At 34.4% G+C, this 15,819-nt stretch overlaps 1 protein-coding gene across 1 annotated transcript in view; it reads right to left on the bottom strand.

The window, feature by feature from the left end:
- The window catches only part of LOC140847595 (uncharacterized), an 86,543-nt gene that overhangs the window by 28,613 nt on the left and 42,111 nt on the right, over positions 1-15,819 (bottom strand). The window contains exons 3-4 of the mRNA XM_073228282.1: positions 7,135-7,198; positions 314-748 (exon numbers count right to left, since the gene is read on the bottom strand). Coding sequence (XP_073084383.1) covers positions 314-748; positions 7,135-7,198 — 499 coding nt within the window. The remainder of the gene's footprint in view (positions 1-313; positions 749-7,134; positions 7,199-15,819) is intronic.

Below are 15,819 nucleotides of genomic sequence, written 5' to 3'. Positions count from 1 at the left end.
CCCTAGGCCGGGCCGACGCGAGCCGCGGGGTGGAGAGCAGCCGCCCTCACCACCCGGACGGATGGAAAAGCAGCGGCTCCGGCGAGCCCCTCCCCAACTGCCACGGAGAACTTCAACGGCCGCTCGCACGTCTGCCCCGGGCGCATCTGCTCCGCTCCCTCCCTACCCGGGCGGCTCCTCTGGCGGAATGCTTCGACCTCCGGACCCCGGGCGGACCCCGCGAGCCCACAACCCGCGTCGGCCGCTTCCCGACCCCGCGGGCCACGCGCTGCCCACCAAGCCACTCGCAGGAGCGCCCACTCGTCCAACTCACCCGCGCCCTCAGGCGGAGGCAGGGGTTACGGCGCCACGTCCGGGTCCCGCCGCGCCCCGCGGCCACGTACCTTTCAGCCCGTAGAGCCGTCGCTGTCGCCTTCACCCTGAAGCAGGGCCCGCTCTGGACCCTCCACTGCAGGTCTGTCGCAGCGGGAGCCGCTTCTCGGCTGAGCTCTCTGAAGTCCGGCCGGGCCAGCGGCTCAAGTCCGAGCCGATCGCCGCCCTCAGGCCGCCGCGGGAGAGCGGAGGAGGGGCGAGGCGGCGATCCGAGGCCGGTACCGCCCCCGCATGCGCGCCGGGAGGCCGGCGCAGCCGAGCACGGCGCGGGTCCGTCCGCATCTGCTGCGTGGACTGGACGGTGCGGGCCGCTCCTGACCGGACCGAAGCACGGACGGAACAGCGGAAGCTGCCTTTCCCGGCGGCGCTCGCGACACTACTGACTGGGGGATAAGACGGCGGCGGCGCCTGCAGCTACTACGCAGCCGCCGGACTTAAGCGATCTGCGCCCAGTGGCTGCCCGCCATCGACTGACGGCCCTCCCGGCCAATGGGCGCGAGTCGCTCGGGCGCAGCCCCGCCCCCGACTGTCCGCAACAGTTAGACGGTGGAAAATAGAAGGAAAAAAATTAAATCTATTTTCTGTCTCTATGTATTTATCTCTTCTAGACATTTCATATAAAGAAATTATACAATATGTGACCTTCTGTGTCTGCTTCTTTCACTTACAATGTTTTTAGGGTTTATCCATGTTGTCGGATGTATCAATACTTCATTCCTTTTTATGACTGAACAATATTTCACGCTATGGATATAACATCTTTGTGGTGTATCCATTCATCAGTTGATGCGGTTGTTTTCACTTTTTGGCTGTTATAAATAATGCTTCTATGAACACATTTTTCTATAAGTGTTTTCAAATCTAGGTAGTAATGGAATTCCTGGGTCATATGGTATGCTATGTCTAACTTTCTGAGTAACTGCCAAATTATTTTCCAAAGACGCTGCCCCATTTTACATTCCCACCAGAAATGTATGAGGGTTCTAAATTCTCCACATCCTTATCAACACTTATTTTTTCTGTTCCTGGTGGGTTTTTTTTAACCATCTTAACTGTCTTTGTGGGCATGAAGTAGTAGCTTCTTTGCCCTTTAACTTTTCTTGTGTCCCTTGTAAACAATATAGAGCTGACGTTTGTTTTTGTTCCCTTGTCTGACAACCATTTTCTTTATGTTATGCGTTTATTTAATTTCTTGTACTCTAATTACCAACTTAACTGGATTTATTTTTAATCACATAATTTTGTGCTTATTATGTCATATTATTTGAAAAATATTCTTTCCTTTCAGATTAATATTCCTTTTCTATTTCCTCATGACACTTTTCTCCATGTCTCAGTTTGAAAGTTCTATTCAGTATGTCTATTTTTCAAGAGCTCACCATAGATATTTTTATTTTTTATTTTTTCATTTTTTTATTTTGGTATGATTAATGTACAATTACATGAGCAACATTATGGTTACTAGAACCCCCCATCCTCAAGTCCCCGCCACATACCCCAATAAGAGTCACTGTTTTTCAACCCTGTAATATGCTGTAGAATCACTACTTGTCTTCTGTGAGGTATCCTGCCCTCCCCGTGCCCCCATCCCTGGCCATATTATGTGTGCTATTGTATTGCCCCTTTTCCCCCCTTTTCACTCCCTTCGCACCCACGCTCCCAAGCCCCTTGCCCTTTGGTAACTGCTATAGTCCATTCTTGGGTTCTGTGAGACTACTGCTGTCCTGTTCCTTCAGTTTTCCCTTTGTTCTCATACTCCACAGATGAGTGAAATCACATGATACTTGTTCTCAGCCTGGCTTATTTCACTGAGCATAATACCCTCCAGCTACATTCAGCATCATAGATATTTTAACATGCATTCTCAACAATATCTCAGGTTATCGTGATGCTTTAACTTCCTTCACAAAACAAAGCGTTCTTAAACTTTGATCATTCTCTTCCCCATTTATATGCTATTATTTTCTCGTATTTTTGTTCTAACTGTATCTTAAATCCCACCCATGAGGCATTGTTATTGTTTCATGTAGTCGTTCAAAGCACTTACCACATAGTCAACAATGTCTTTGTTCATTCCCTTTTGCTTTTCTATAATTTTTTTAAAAATTTTTAGTTAAGGTATTATTGATATGCACTCTTATCATTGTTTCACATGAAGAAACAATGTGATTACTACATTCACCCATATTATCGGGACCACCCCCTTACCTATTGCAGTCACTGTCCATCGGTGTAGTAAGATGCCACTGATTCACTGTTTGCCTCCTCAGCTGCACAGACACTTCCTATCTCTTTTTCTCCCTCTTTTTCTTCTGGTACCCCTATAATGCAAATGTAGTTCCATTTGGATTGGTCACACAGTTCTATTAATATTCTTTCATTCCTGGAGATCCTTTTATCTCTCTCTGCCTCAGTTTCTCTGTATTCCTGCTTAAGTAACCTCAGTGACCATCATTTTTAAATAATTTTTTAAATGCGTTTTTAATTCAAATGGATTTTGAAGATAACAGAAGAATAATCTGGAAAATACTACAGTGATCATCCCCTACAGGTGCTTAAAATTACTTAAACCAAGGTTACAAAAACAAATTTTTTTTAGAATCCAGGGATTACCATTAAATAAAAATTAATTTCATTGTTTGGATAACTCTACTCCTTTCTGCTAGACCTTTCCCATGTTATGAAATATTTCCATTATGCTAAAAAATAAAAAGCATGTGTCAAAGCAAAACAGCAGTAAATAAATACAAAAAAACGTTTAGCATGTGAAAAGCAGGAAAAAAACAAAGGCAATCTTTGTGCATAATGTTTACATGTCATGTACTTAGTGCAATTTATTGAAAATTTATTAACGCATAGACTTTATGTATGTAAAAGTAAATTTACACATGAAAGTGCTTCTTCTTGAGCATTCACTTTTATCACTTCCTCCCTTCTTATTTCAAGATTAATAAGGGAAATCATCCCAACAAAATGCCTTTAGTTAAGTGAGCCAGAATTTAAATACTGCCCTGATTCTTTCAGTTGTAAACTCATACAAGTACCACATGAGTAAAGTACTATTCCTGACTTTGAGGAGCTCACGGTACAGTGGAAGTAACTGATACAAACGACATACAGTCTTTTAACATTTTCTTTATCTATATGAGAAACCATAGCGTATTTTCACTTATCTCTAGGATAAAATTAAGTTTACATGCGTAATACCGAAATACACCTGTTAAAAAGGTCAGTTTAATGTTGTAAACTAAATATGGTTACTAGAAGTTCTCATTGCTTGGTAGATGTTGATATTTAATGCATACGTTGTATAATACATACATTTTTATTTTTATGACAGATACTTGAAATTGAAAATTTCACTGATACATAATTTAGAACAGGGTCTTGCAATTGGTACTTGGAATATTTGTCCTTCCAATTTTTCATAAAGAGACATACACTATGGATTCCTCCTACTGAAATAACAAAAACACATAAAATGTCTGTTTACTATTTCACATATTTTAATGATTTTGTGAATTTATAGTATTTTCTATTCACTCTTTCTCATCTCCTAAAATAGCTATTTTCCTGGCCTTCCATCTTCTGCATCTGTATTGCAATTAATACACTTTCTATGCTGAAAATATAGATCTTTTATCTTCAATTGAAATTGACAAAAAGATGCTTAAGAAAAACAAAAATAAGGATAGTTTCTATTAGGACCAGGAAACTATTTAAAGCCTCTTGGTCTGCATTGACACTTTCTTAGCTAGGTATTACCCCTGACTACTTCACCCCCCAAAATAATTCAGTTTACACACACACAAACACACACCTCATTTGTAGTTTTCAGTGTCCTTTATTCCTTGTAACACATTGGTTATAAACACATCCTTTATTCCTTATAACACAAAGTGATCCTCTGAACTTTTCTTCTTTAATTTTCTCCTTTGGGTTTAGATCTTTTCATTGATTTTTCTTTATTCTTTAAAAATTCCAGATATGTTAAAACTCCTGTGAAATCTCCTGACCTATTTGTAATATTTAAAGTTCAATCTTAGAGTGCAGAGAGAACTAAAGGCAGAATTCTTGTAATTCATGTTTAGCTTGGGAGAATCCAGAATTACGCTGCAAAATGCAAAATGAAAATTTTTGTTAAAAGGAATTTTAAGACAGTAGGAAAATTCACAAGTGGAAAATTAAATTTAGAGCAGTTGAATACTCCAGTAGAACTATACGTTAGCTTACCATGGGGGTGTGGGTGTGGAAGAGAATTAAAACAAAAAGCATAACTTTAGAGAGATGTGGCCGTTCTTTAAGTGTAAATAAAGGGTCACTGATAAAGAATCTCAGAACTGTAAAGAGGCTGAAAAGTCATCTTGTCCTAGCTCCTTATCTCAAGAGGAGAGGCTGAGGTAAAAAGGCAGATTCTTACCCAAAATCACACAATTAATAATTGCTAAGAATAAAGTCTCTGAAATCTTACTCCAGTGATCACGTTCCTCTTGTAGTATGTGTGTATAGGGGGCTCATAACTGCATATTCCAACAAACCATCAGGCCCTGTCTCTACCTTTCTACTTTTGAAGTTATTAACAAGAAAAAAAAATCACCTTAAAATGTTTTCAAAACCAATAAAATACTCATAATTTGAACACATTGGCCAAAGCACCTAAATTATGTCAGTTAAATTATCATTTTAAGTTATCTAACAAAATCCAGTTTGCCTTTTTCAAACTCCTAGCATGAACAAAGCCTAACTGCCTACTGTTTCAGACTATCATTTCTTCCTAATAAATTGCATAAAAAGCAATATGAAAAAGATTGTAAGTTTTAATTGAGAAAGTTTTATATATAATGTATATATAAAAATACACATGCATGCAAGAATATACACACACACACATAGAGAGAGTTAATTAACATTCTTGTTCATATTGGCTTACTAAAGAAACAGTTTATTCTCATTAGATTAGATTGCATAACCTTTTTTAAGTAGTGAGTTTTTAATTAAATAGATTTTCTTTATTTCACTGGGTGTCATCAAAAATTTAAAGTACTCCTTTGAACTACTGTTTCTCTTAAAAATTATGTAATGACCGTAGTTAATCAAATAATTTATACTTAAAAAGAAATAATACTTTTCTTTCATCTAAAATAATTTTAAAAAGGCTTTTAAATGTTTTAAGTTATTTCGTCGAATTTATATGATCTAGGCAAATCCAGTCATATCTGTTTTAATTTAGTGCACAATAAAATATATTGAGTTTTAAAATCATAATACCAAATATAGTTGCAAGATATTATAGATGAACCCTAAAATGAATTGCATTGCTTCAAAACGCAAAATGTAATTCACTTTCGTAAATATTTTTATACAGTATTTACTGACATCAACCATTTTTACCACGTCTCGGTATTTTTATTTTTCTGCTTTAATTTATTCCATTAAAATTTGATAAATTCAAGTTGTTTATGATAAAAGGTTAATGTTTTGCTCTTATATAAAAAACTTGGATAGTATTTAAAATATCTACACACACACACACATGCACGCACGCGCGCACACACACACACACACACACACACACGCGCGCGCGCGCCTAGGATTCTCCCTTAAAGAACACTTAAAATCCTTCTATACTGTTTGGTGCTTTACTCCTTATATTATATTGCATTTTCATTTGTTTTCTTCTGGATACCCTATATCAGGCTTAAGAAAGCAGTTTCTTTTTAACTTGCATAATTCCATGCTAACAAAATTTGTTAACTTGAATTTCATTTTAAAATTGTATATTCTGATACATGTTTTTGTCTGTTTTCTTAACTAGTGAAAAAAGCCATAGATTTTAAATCTAGAGGTTTAAATGGTTTCCAGGGAAAGACAGCAGCAACAAGTTTTCTGTCTGTGAGTGTACTCCTTTTTTTGTTACTTTCTCTCGTGCAAGAGTGAAGTTTGTGGTGTCTGTGTTGGTTGTGTGTGTTTTCTTAAAAATGTTCGTGTATTTACCAAATTAACTGCATTAATATCTATATAACATGCATGATTATTATTCAGTATTTTCTTGTATTTAAATGTGCACTGAGTTAATGGATTGATACAGAAAGCTCCCAAACTCAGATTGTTTCGACATATAAAAAACAACAGTAATAAACTTTTAATCTAGAGTGTTGGTAATATTTTAGTTTTATAACTCTAGGATGTGAGATAAAAAAGTGAGTAAAATTCCACAAATTGGTGGTTTCCTACAGGAATTTTTGTGTGAACATATCCAAATTTCAACCAGTATTTCTCTGAGGAAAATTTTAATAGCAACTTCTCATTTAGAGGAAAAAGGTATTCTTAATTTGACTTAATTTATCTGAACCCTTTAAATCAATAGTCTTTTATAAGTTGATTAATTTTTGATTTCTTTTGAAAATCTCACAAAATGGCTTGAAATACATATGTTTATGTATTGCCTCAATATACAATTTTGCCCAACATTCAGGGATTTATAGATCATCAGAAATTCATCCACGAATCTCAGATTAAGAATCACTAAATTAGAAAATTCATATATATTACCATGAATGGATATAGAATAAATTTATGAGAATTATGCATTTTTGTAGAGTAAGTCAATAGCACTTTGTAGAAATCCCCTGCCTTACTGCTCATACACATACAGATAATAATTTTGAGAGAAGCCATTCATGACATACATCTGACTTCTAAAATAGCATGTTGATAGAAAGTAAGTTTAGTTGTTGTAAATGATATGTTATTCGATTTTACAGGAATGTGTTTAGCATTGTTATTTTTAGTCAGTTCCAAATCATCTGATGAGATGAGCTTATACCTATTTAACAAAAATCGTTTTATCATAACTACATAAGGAAAGGATTATATGCTAACATTTATACATAAAAAAGTACATGAAAGAAATTGAGAAGTTACATCAATTATCAAGAAACAGACCTGGGGCATGTATATTAACAAATCTTATAAAGAATAATTAATTTTAAAATGTGATACTTACATTTTGGTATATTCTGAGACTACTAAACTAAAATCAGCAGTTGTCAATAGGAAATTGTTGGTCAAATACAGTTACCTGTTTGGATAGCACTTGAACAGTTAATATCAAAGTACATAATTGTAAATTAAGATTTCTTGTTATGCTTTGGTGGTTAAAACATAGTTTCAAATTGATAATGACAGTTTTTAGGGAAAATAAATAATGCTACAGTATGTTTCCCATATATTAATAATTTGATTAGTTATTTTATTTTGAAAGACATTTTTCTTATAATAGAAAATAGAAACAAAAAGCCATATGAAATTATTTGGACACATCGTATTTCATCATGTCAACAAGAAATAAAAATATTTGCAGACTTAAACATTAGGGTTACTACCTTTATTTTCCTAATATTTTGTCTAATATAGTTATTTTTGAATTCTAAGTAGAATTAGAAGCTGCTACTGTTTCACCCTTTTCTTATTTTGGCTACTCAAATGTTATTTTATATGGTACATGCTTCAAACGTTCAGATGCCCAGAGAAATTCAGTCTGTTTATGTACAACTATCTAAGATTTATCATAGCACTAAGATACATGCAACTCTCTATACTTGGCACATTGCCTTAGTGCAAATATATGTTATTTTCATTGTTTATGTGCAGGAGTTGTGCAGCTCAATAAAAAAAGGAAATTTAGACAACACTGTGTCTGGGTGTGGAGAGGGAAACCTGACATTTTAAAATACAAATATTTTATTTTTAAATCTTTTATGTTTGCTTTAAAATTGTCAGGACAAAAATTAATGAGACAATAAAAGTCATAAAGCCAAACTGTAAATTTACTTCATAATTTTAAAACAAATTTTGCACTCATATTTTATGTAAGAGATAAAAATGCTTTTCATCTTGTTTTATTTTTGAATGTAATATCCCCACTTCAACCTAAGCAAATTATATAGGCCGATTTTTTATAGTCAAGGATAATAAACCAAAAGCATTTTAAATTTTATATTCCTCCAATTTTTTTCTCAAGTATTTATTCACTAGTTTCAAAAATATATTCTTTATGGTTGTTTATAGAAAAGGGTTACATTGTTTTAATTATGTCAGTATTATATACCTATTACCAAGTAAGTATTCAGTTTTTATCTCTTTGAAATAATTTAACACAGAACCAGTTTTAAAAGGAGACAATTGTTATCTCACATCCACCTTTCAAATGTAAAGAAATAAACGCAGCTCATCTTCTTTGAAAAAATGATCAATTCTATTATCAGAATTGCCAGAAATTAACATAAGCATAGATGATATACAGCACACACATTGCTAAAGCATGTCTTCCCGCAACAGCAATTTTACAGTTTAACTAAGAAACATTAATAAGAGATTCAGGACGTTGCAGTAGTGTCCCTGGAGAGCGTTTGGCTGTTTAAATGGCTAATTCAGATTATTTTTCCAACTTTCATCCCTGAATTCTAAATAGCCTGTATTCATCCCACCTTATTCTACATAAAGGCATAAGTTTTCCAAGAAAGGAAAAAAATTAGGTTTTTTAATTTTAAAAATGAAAAGAATATTTTATATTTAAAATGTTGAATTTAGTGAACTAGTAAACTTGCCAAGTTTTCTACTTGAATATAAAGATGGAATTATAAAAAAAATGAGCTTCCCATTATGTATTTTTTATTTCATCTTCTTCAAATTCATACTTCCATTCATTCATTATTATCCATTCATTTCACAATTCCGTTTGAGCTACATCTCCATGGGAGCACCGTGCTAAACTAAGCAGGTAAAAGAGTAAATAAAACACAATCTCAGCCTGCAAGATTCCAGCATTTTATTGGGAAGCAAAACAAACAAGGCAACTCTGTGAAGAATATAAAGTTAGTATAAAGTAACATTCTGTCAACATCCATGATGTTTGAATTCAAGACCAAAAGTGTTTTATTTTATAAGGTGGAATAAATTTTTTAAATGCACTATTAAAAAATCAAAGAAAGGTAGCTGGATGAGGTAACAGGGATGTGACTTTTGGTCAGAATCTACTCACTTTTATTTTTAGAATAGATTGTATGCTGTGTAAAGCTAGAAGCCTCAGAAAACTTGCTAATAATAACACAATTATATTTTGAGGTTGAGTATTTATATAGCCAGTATATTTAAGCTGGAACACCCGAAAATATGGTAAATTTATTAAGGTTATGGTAACATATTTGAACAGACACATGTAATAAAGATACTGCACCTCAATGATGTTAGAAAGGACAATTCATTTAATTTTTAAAATCCAATACGTACTGCCCTCCTCTGTTTTTCTCACAGATACGTGGGGAAAATGACTAATAGTGAATGAGTAAATAATAATGATGATGATGATAAAATATCCTGAAATGTTAGAGCAAAAAAGGGTATTCAAGAGGCAGCATCTTGTCCAGGCAATTAAACTTTTAAAGAGTACTCCTGTTCTTACCTCTCTGTAAGTTAAATTAAACATTTTTTAAATAAAAGTGATAAATCTAGCCATTTGCTTGAATGATGTTATGGAGTGAGAGCAGCTGATTGAATGAATACTAACTTCATTTGTATGTCTTGACATCACTTGCTGTGGGCAGTTATGAAATATCTGAATGTTAGAAAAATAAGAGATTATATGCACTTTGTTCTTTATTTTTATTTTAAATGTTTTCAATTAAGGAACATTAAGTGCACATATATAGATACTATCCTGTTATCTTTACATTTCAACTTGGGAGGTCTTTCCTCTCTTGTAGATGTCCATAAGCAGTGGTTTAAAGGACATGTACAAATAGACGAAAGTAATGTCGCGATTAGAATTGTAAGAACTGGGATTAAGTAAATGAAAATGGTGGACATTGTGAATGTGCTCTATATTTTAAGACAAAACGTTTGGAAAAGAGAATTAACTAGTGATGCTCTTTTCCCTGGCTGAGATTTCTGGACAGGATGTAAGGCTCAGGGGTTAAGAGTAGAATTTCTTGAACCAGGCTGCCCAAGGTTTAAACCTAGACTAAGGCACTAACTAGCAATATGACTTTGGAAGCACTTTTTAACCTCTCTAGTCCTCAGTCTTCTCACCTATAGGAAATGTGTAATAATAATAGCTACTTTAAGATTGTTGTGAAGATTATAAATGGGTACATGTTAAGGATGTAGAATAGTTCCTGACACATAGTACTACATAAGTGTATGCTATTATTGAAATTCATATTAACCTTAGCTTGATTTTTGAGGCTCTGATAAAATGGAAAAAATGAAATTTTATTATTTTCATTTTCTACTATATTGAAGGACCACCTTTATCTTAACCTATAATCTGTGGTATAGACTATAATAAAGTAGGTAAGCCTAGGTCATGCCATTGTTCCTTATCTCTATCCTATGTAAAAAAGCCACATTTTAATAACATTCACCACAATATTTTTAAAAATCTATTTAAAATAGTAAAAAAGTGCCTCCCATAGTAAATATCCAATTCATTGAAAACAGTATACCAGATATTGTTGTTTCTCAAACAACTAGGACGTATTTGCCAAGAAATCATTAACCCCTATCTATGCGTGTGGGCATATTAAAATATTTATAAGTTTTCCCTTTATCAAATATATCTCTTTGTATATATGAGCAAGGCATGTGCAACTATTAATTTATAACACAAACTAATTTAAAAATTAAAAATAAAACTGTCCATTTTATGTAAAAAGAGAGATTTGAATAACCTGGGAAAATGAGAGATCATATTTTACAAAAAGTGGAACTTGAGCTGAGTCTTGAAAATTAGGTGCCATTTTGACAGCTAAAGGGGAAGAAAGAGAAACCCTGGAAGCATGGAGAAAATAAAGCAAGCCCGGAATGAGCATGGCAGCCCATGAAAATGCAGAAAGATGAAGAATCCTGCAGACTTCAGTAATAAGTGTATCTTGGTGGCTAGTAGAAAAGATAATTGTTATACTATAAATGCTAGTAGAAAAGATAATTGTTATACTATAAATCTAGAATTGTATGAGATTTGAACAGTCGTAAAAATACTGTTTGAGGAAGTTTAGTTCTCCTTTAGTTCTCAAGATGGATTGGAGGTGAACGATGAAAGAGTCAAAAAAGCATCAGTAATGAGGTTATACCTAAGCTTCCCAATGCGATAACACTGGGAAATTTGGTGGGATTACCTAGAAGTTCATTAAAGGAAGAAGAAAGGAGCTTAACAAAAGATGACAAAAACATAGATGGAAAGTTATTAGCAAAGATGTGATTTTTCAAGACTTAAGGGAAATATAAAATAAGTAGAACTGTGGGTCAGGGCCTTCGAATTTGTCCACTCTGTGTCATAACAGCCAAAGGAAGAGAGTGCCCAAGATACAAACAAGCACACAAAAAACAGAATGGTAAAGAGGAACTAAATAGCAAGTCGGCAGACCAAAGAAGAAAAGTTGTCACTTGTTTTGTACGGATCGGTGAATATGTAATAAAGTTAGCAATTAAAGTATTGCTGGCAATACTTAGGAAAGTTGTTTTTATAGAATGAGGGGCATAAATACAAAGTTTCATGTCCAAATGAAAATATGACAACTTTACCAGGGCCATGCCTCCTGGGCCATCTGCTGGTAGTTCTGTTGCTATGTGACAAATACCGACCAATCTGAACTAAATGATGCTGGGATACAGTGGTTATCAATGTTGATTTACATTAGAATAACCTTAGGATTATTAACTAACAAAACAAACATATTTAAAAAAGAAACCCTCTAAGATTCCTCAAGGGAGGAACAACCTAAGACAGGCACAGTCGCAGGGGGGCCATCAGGTGAGAATTTGGGGATCAACAGAGGTGAGGCTCAGAACCTCACCCCCCCTGCTTTGAGAGAAATCTTCTGCATCCGTGGATGTCTTGATGCCCTTGTCTAGCCTGGATTAATACTTAGTCCATAGGCACACACCTGATCATCTGATCATCTACATTTGCCTTCTTACAGCACTAAACTATGTTTTCTACCTTTATCTTGCATCTACCTACCACTTCAGCATTTTATTAAAAATAAAAATAATAATAATAATAGAAATGTGGGATCAACATATAAATCAAGTACAAAAATCAAACGAATATTCATATTTGACCTGATTGTTTATAGGTCATATTGCATGATCAAAACCGAAAGTTTCTGTGATGACTGCCCTTGTACTGTTCACCATGTAAGAATTTATTCACTATGTAAGAATTCGTTCACCATGTAAGAACTTGTTCGTTATGCTTCAGAAGATTGGAGACTGACGAGAATTAAGCTTGAGATGGATTAAGGATTGTACATTGAGCATTGACCCCCCTATACTGAATTTTATTGTTGTTAACAACCATTTGATCAATAAATATGAGAGATGCCCTCTCAAAAATAAAAAATAAAAAAAAAATAAAAAAATAAAAATAAATAAATAAATAAAAAAGAAACCCTGATGTCCTGTGTCCCACCCTAGCATAATTGCATTAGAATATCTGTGGTAGAAGTAGGCCTCTTTGCTCTTTAAGGAAAACTCCTCAAGTGATTCTAATCCACAGTGTAGGACACGAAGCATTGCAATATTTATTTATTTCATCCTCTACAGTCTCCACTCAGGTATATTTGTTTCTTAAGAGTAGAAGAGTTGATGAGGAGCAAAATAGAATTATTCTCCAGTTCACTGTTACATTGAAGTTATGAAACAGTATCACTCGGATATTTCAAAACTATCTGGTTTAATAATCTTCCCACTAAAAAAACTGACCTTGAGGATTTCGTTTTCCACTGTGCTCACATTCATGGAAAAAATAAATCTTTCATCAACTGTGTATTCTGAAAAAATTGCGGAAAACATGTACAATGGCTAAGCAAAACATTGTTATGGAAATTGTAAAGTCATTATTTTGCTTTTCAGTATTATATCATAATTCAATGGAATATTGGTCATTTGCACCATAGTTTTACTTTGACAGTAGCAGACCAAGGTGTTCTACTATAAACTAGATGAGAAGTGCTAATAATTTTAAACTATTTCCATAGAGTCTTATTTTTCTACTGCAACTTAAAACTAACAGGTGCCCAAATGACACTGTTGTAACTGTTGGTGACTTCTGTACTGCTAGTAATTAATAGAAACTCTGGTACTGATACTCTGGGAACACGTTTCCCAAGATTTCATAGTTTACATAGTAATAAAATAAGGCGTTACTTGTTTATGTGTTAATAGAATAGCATGTAATTTCATGTGAACATCAAACTTATTTTCCTATAGTCCACAAATAGAAAAAATGTTTTGTCTTCATTTTTAGGTAGCAAAATTATATTTTAACTGTGTATAAACTAATGATTATAATAAAAATATACAAGAATATATTTTATGTAAATTTTTAAATTAATGTTATCCCTAATTTTCTAACAGCATGTTTTGTTCCTGTCTTTTTGTTTCCTGTTGTTACAGTAAACGAGGGTGGTATTAAAACAGCTCCCAATTTATGCCCAGATCCAGGAGAACCAGAAAATGGGAAGAGAGTTGGATCAGATTTTAGGTAATATTTTAAATTGTTTATTTTATTCTTTATTTTCTTAAAGTGTAGTTTAAATTTTTAAAATCACCAGCAATATGGAGATGAAGACCTGGTTATGTAAAACTGTGGCAGATAGATTCCATCGATGTTACTGTTAATAGTAGTTCATTATTTTAAAATGTCTGATTAAATATCTGTGTTTTTAGCAGTGATATTTTGTAGACTACAATGTGGCAAGCAATTTACTAAGTGGTATTTTTACATGTCTTCCTTATTTATTATGAAATCCTATATGGTATTTATTACATTATATTGACATACAAAAAAGAAAACTGAAGGATTTACACAGGTAATAATTTGATGGAACTGGAATTTGAAGTCATTACTTGTCATTCCAAAATCTGACTTTTAAAAACTCTATTGCATTATGCTTTGAAGTCAAACAAACTTCATTTAGATCCCATCCTTGCCATAAAGTATCTTGTCTTCTCCAAGAGTTTGTTTCCTATGATCTAAAAATGAGGATAATAATACTTATCTTTCAGGGGTTGAGAGGAAGATAAGATGCGATAATATACACTTGGTAGAATCACAGAGCTTGAGACAATATAGGTATTCAATTAATGCAAGTATCTATTATAGTATGATATATAGAATGTTATAAAATAATTACAATTAGGATAAATGTTAATACTTGCTACAAAAGCTTTACAAAATATGTTTTTTTACAAAAAGATATGGTTCATTGGAAATAGACAATACAATAGTAATATAAGGAGTTAAATTATCTTCAAGTGTAGTGGATTTTAACTCATAAGATCATCTTACAGTTATATTGCTTGCACCATGGTAGATGTTAGACATCAAAACGCTCACAGTTGGACTAAAATATAATGTTGCCATCATAGTTTAAGTAATGAGAAATGTTATGGACAAAAAAGGAAGTATGGTATTTTTAGGGGCTAGGAGATGAGGTCACAGAAGTTTAGTATTTAGCTAAGAGGTGAAGGATGATTAGAGTCTGGTATAGATAGGAAGAAAAATAAAGAGAAATACGTTTATATACTTGTACATTTATCATCTACATTATATTGTTTAACCTGTTATGTGCCTGACCTTGTACTAGGAACAAATAAAACACCCAAGTCCAGGCATAGTGCTTGCCACTACACATAGTTCTTAGGATTTAATGTCAGAAAAGACAATGTACAGTGTGCACATGTTCATTAATTAATGACTTAGCTAATGTATCAATTAATTAAATGAACACATGCAGATGTAATCACAAATTTAGAAAAGTACTCTGAAGTCAAAAAACAAAATTATAAAAGAAACTTCTGTGAGAAAGAATGAAAATATCAGTGTAGGAATCCACCCAATTTAAAAAGAACTGCCCTCTCATATATCCTAGACAGATTTTACGCATCTAGCCTACAGTGAAGGAAGAGCCTCACGGTGAGCATGATCTTGAATAGCTATTCCAGGAAAGCAAAGATAAGTGAGCCTAAATTACAGAAAGTAAATGGGAGTAAAGCTTAGAATAAAGTTGAGAAGATAAGGAGAAACCAGATCTCTTCTGCAGAGGAAGCAAATTGGCAGGCATTCAGCCTGATCTGGACAGAATATGTTTTTTTTTAAGCACACAGTACTTTTTTCCTCTTTTTTTTTTCATGGGAGCCAACATTTAAAATTACAGGGATTTCACACACACACACACACACACGCACACACACACACACACACACACACACACACACAGAGATTTTATATCCCTTGTTAGCTTTGGCAGCTGCAACTGATACACCTCCAAGGCAACATCTGCTGGAACCAACTCACAGCCCCTCGGGGGCTGAGAAAGCTCTCGCTGGTGCATCATGGTTGCCCCTAGGCTACTTCAGTCACTCACGTCACCCACCTGTTAT

This window comes from Manis javanica, unplaced genomic scaffold (genome assembly GCF_040802235.1).
Source record: "Manis javanica isolate MJ-LG unplaced genomic scaffold, MJ_LKY HiC_scaffold_23, whole genome shotgun sequence".
Lineage (NCBI taxonomy): Eukaryota > Metazoa > Chordata > Mammalia > Pholidota > Manidae > Manis > Manis javanica.
This window is presented reverse-complemented; position numbering and strand designations above follow the sequence as displayed.